Below are 2962 nucleotides of genomic sequence, written 5' to 3' on the forward strand. Positions count from 1 at the left end.
TAAAAATAGGCATTAATTTTTAAAAAGTAAGAATACCCTATTGCCCACAAAAATCTTTAGCTGACAATTTGCTAAGTGACATGGCTGATGCAGACAGAAATGACTCATAATATCCTCAAGAATAGGAGTTTCTGAAACTGCAGCACTAAGAAAGCCACATTTTGTTTCTGGGATCTGCCAATGCAGAGAAGCTCTCCCGTCTGCCCCAATTACAAGTTACAATAGAGCCCTTTGTGTGCAATAGAGCTCTTTGTATGTATTAGTTATAGTCATTCTCCTATTATTGGCTAACACATCTTAGGTCAAACATATATGCATCCAATACAGGCATAAATATACACAGCAGCAGCACATATGCATTAGTCAATACAACTGATCAACTGCCTATACAATTTTCTTTTAAAAACAGCACACTTGTGCCCTTTTAGGGAAATCAATTTCTTTTCAAATTTGAAAAAAGTGATTTACTCCAAGGACTAGAAACTTCTTATGTGAATAGTCAGGAAGAGCAAATTGTTATGATGCGGTTAAAAGGTCATGAAAAATAGATTCCATCACTGAAAGTCCCTTTGATTTTAGCAGCATGAGTCATATGCCTTTATAATACTCTTATCAAAGTTAAACAATGCGAAGGCAGGCAGCAAATTTCTTGTATGTATTGTTCTATATCTTTGCCTTAGACCCTTAAGTATAAATACATTAGATTACACCACAATTCCTTTTATATGGTGTTTCATTAAGAGCACTAGTCTCATTTTTTCACATGGACAATTCATGCCAAAATTGCAGAAACATCCCACTCTGGTTTGAAAAGTTCTGATAATGAGACATTCACAAATCCCAAACTAATGTTGCTCCTGTTGGATATTCTGAAAACCGTCACTATATGAAGCCAGGACCAGATAACTTATACTGGTCATGATGATTACTTTTTGACAGGACTCTTACGTTTTTTTTTTAATAAGCCAAGTGCAGTGCACACTCAAAATGCATGCCTAATTTGTGCTCACAGTTACCTCCAAAGATGGAGAAGAGCTTCAGATAAATAGTTCTGCTCTTGATCCATCCCTAACAGTTTCTGTTTATTTCAGTAAAGGTCGATTTGGGATGAATGAGAGATTTCAATGGACACTTGTACTACAAGGGTTCTTTTACTTTAGCAAGTTTATTTCAGATTTTTAACAGACATCTTAGAGTTTGAGATGATAAAATTCTTTCCTATTATGCCTCTGAGCCATCTTGTTTTTGTTCTTTATTTTTACATTTTCTTTTTGTTTTGTTTCAAAGAAAAGAAAGATGTTAGGTTTTACAAGGCTTAAAATATTATTCTATGTGCATATGTGCTCTCAGACACATTTGCATGCATGCCCACATTCTGTCACTCCCCCCAAATACAGGCGTGCACACACACAAGATTACTTGGGTAATCTTATTTAAAAGCAATAAACTTCAGTTTTGCGAGAAATCTATTTGACAAGCTTTAGCTGAGAAAATGACATTATTCTCTAGCATGAAGTTCAATCATCCAGTACTGGCCTGAGAGACAGAAAAAGGTTTTGCTAAGTCCTGAAGTAAGTTTTCTTGCGAAATTCTTTTGCAGTAAAGTAGTAACAGATAGCATCCAGACAGCAGTTGACATTGGCTAAACACATTGCCACCTGAATGAAGAGGCTAATGCTTTGTTTCACACTGCAGTCCACAATGATGTGCTGCCTTACCAGGAACTGCAGAAAGATCCCCAGATGGACTGGTGTGAAGCAAACCATGAACACGGTGAGATTGGCTGCAATGATCCATACACTGGTAACTTGCTCAGCCCTCTTTTTTTGTTGGTTTTTATCTTTTAGAAGAGTCTGGATGATCTTAACAGAACAATAAACCATCACAGTAAATGGGATGAGAAATCCAAAGATTTCAACAGAAAGGATGACTGGCATGCTCCATGTCTGATCTGACATATTGTGGAAGCATCTGAAATTGTCAGTGTTTTTTAAGTTATACATGGGGATGCTGCCAAGCCAAACTACAACCCAAACGCAGCAGCATGTCATGCCTGCCCTCCTAGGGGATCGGAAAATCCTAGCTTGGAAAGGGTGCCTGATAGCAATATATCTGTCCAAGCTAATGCAGGCAATGAGGAAAATACTTCCATACATAGTGACAAAATAGACTGATTCCATAAATGTGCACAAGAACCAGTGCCTCTTTTGTATGGAGTAGTACATCTTGAAAGGAAGAGAGAAAAGAAGAAGAAGATCCATAAGAGCAAGGTTTATCATGTAGATTGATGATTCTGTCCATTTCTTCCAGAAGCAGCAGAAAACCCATAGGGCTAGCAAATTGAGAATCAAACCAAGAATGAAAGTAGGTATGTAGATCACCATCTGGAAATATTTCATTATGGTATCAGCATGCTCAAAGTCGCATTCCTTGCTGAAGTTGCTGGCATTCATTTCTCTTCTAAAATAAACAGAGAAGATTAAACAACACTATATTTCTATATTCCAGATAGATAACATATTAAAGGGTGTCATAAATATAAAGGGAAGGGTAACCACCTTTCTGTATACAGTGCTATAAAATCCCTCCTGGCCAGAGGCAACATCCTGCTACCTGTAAAGGGTTAAGAAGCTCAGCTAACCTGGCAGGCACCTGACCCAAAGGACCAATAAGGGAACAAGATACTTTCAAATCTTGGCCGGGGGGGGTGGGGGGGGGAAAGGCTTTTGTTTGTACTCTTTGTTTATGTGTTTATTCTCTCTTGGGACTGAGAGAAGCCAGACAGAAATCCATCTTCTCCAACGCATCCTAATCCAAGTCTCCAATATTGCAATCAGCATAGGTAAGCCAGGCAAGGCGGATTAATTAATCTTTTGTTTTATGTGAAATTTCCCTATGTTAAGAGGGAGGTTTATTCCTATTTTCTGTAACTTTAAGGTTTTGCCCAGAGGGGGATCCTCTG

The 2962-nt window shown here is 38.0% G+C and overlaps 1 protein-coding gene across 1 annotated transcript; it reads right to left on the reverse strand.

Annotated features, from left to right (window-relative positions):
• Positions 1 to 1559: 1559 nt before the first annotated feature.
• LOC144270421 (G-protein coupled receptor 55-like) lies at positions 1560 to 2453 on the reverse strand. The gene has a single exon (XM_077826882.1). It carries the CDS (start codon positions 2451 to 2453, stop codon positions 1560 to 1562), a length of 894 nt encoding a protein of 297 aa, XP_077683008.1.
• Between the last annotated feature and the right edge of the window lie 509 nt (positions 2454 to 2962).

The sequence above is a fragment of the Eretmochelys imbricata genome, chromosome 9 (assembly GCF_965152235.1).
Source record: "Eretmochelys imbricata isolate rEreImb1 chromosome 9, rEreImb1.hap1, whole genome shotgun sequence".
In the NCBI taxonomy this organism is placed as follows: Eukaryota; Metazoa; Chordata; order Testudines; family Cheloniidae; genus Eretmochelys; species Eretmochelys imbricata.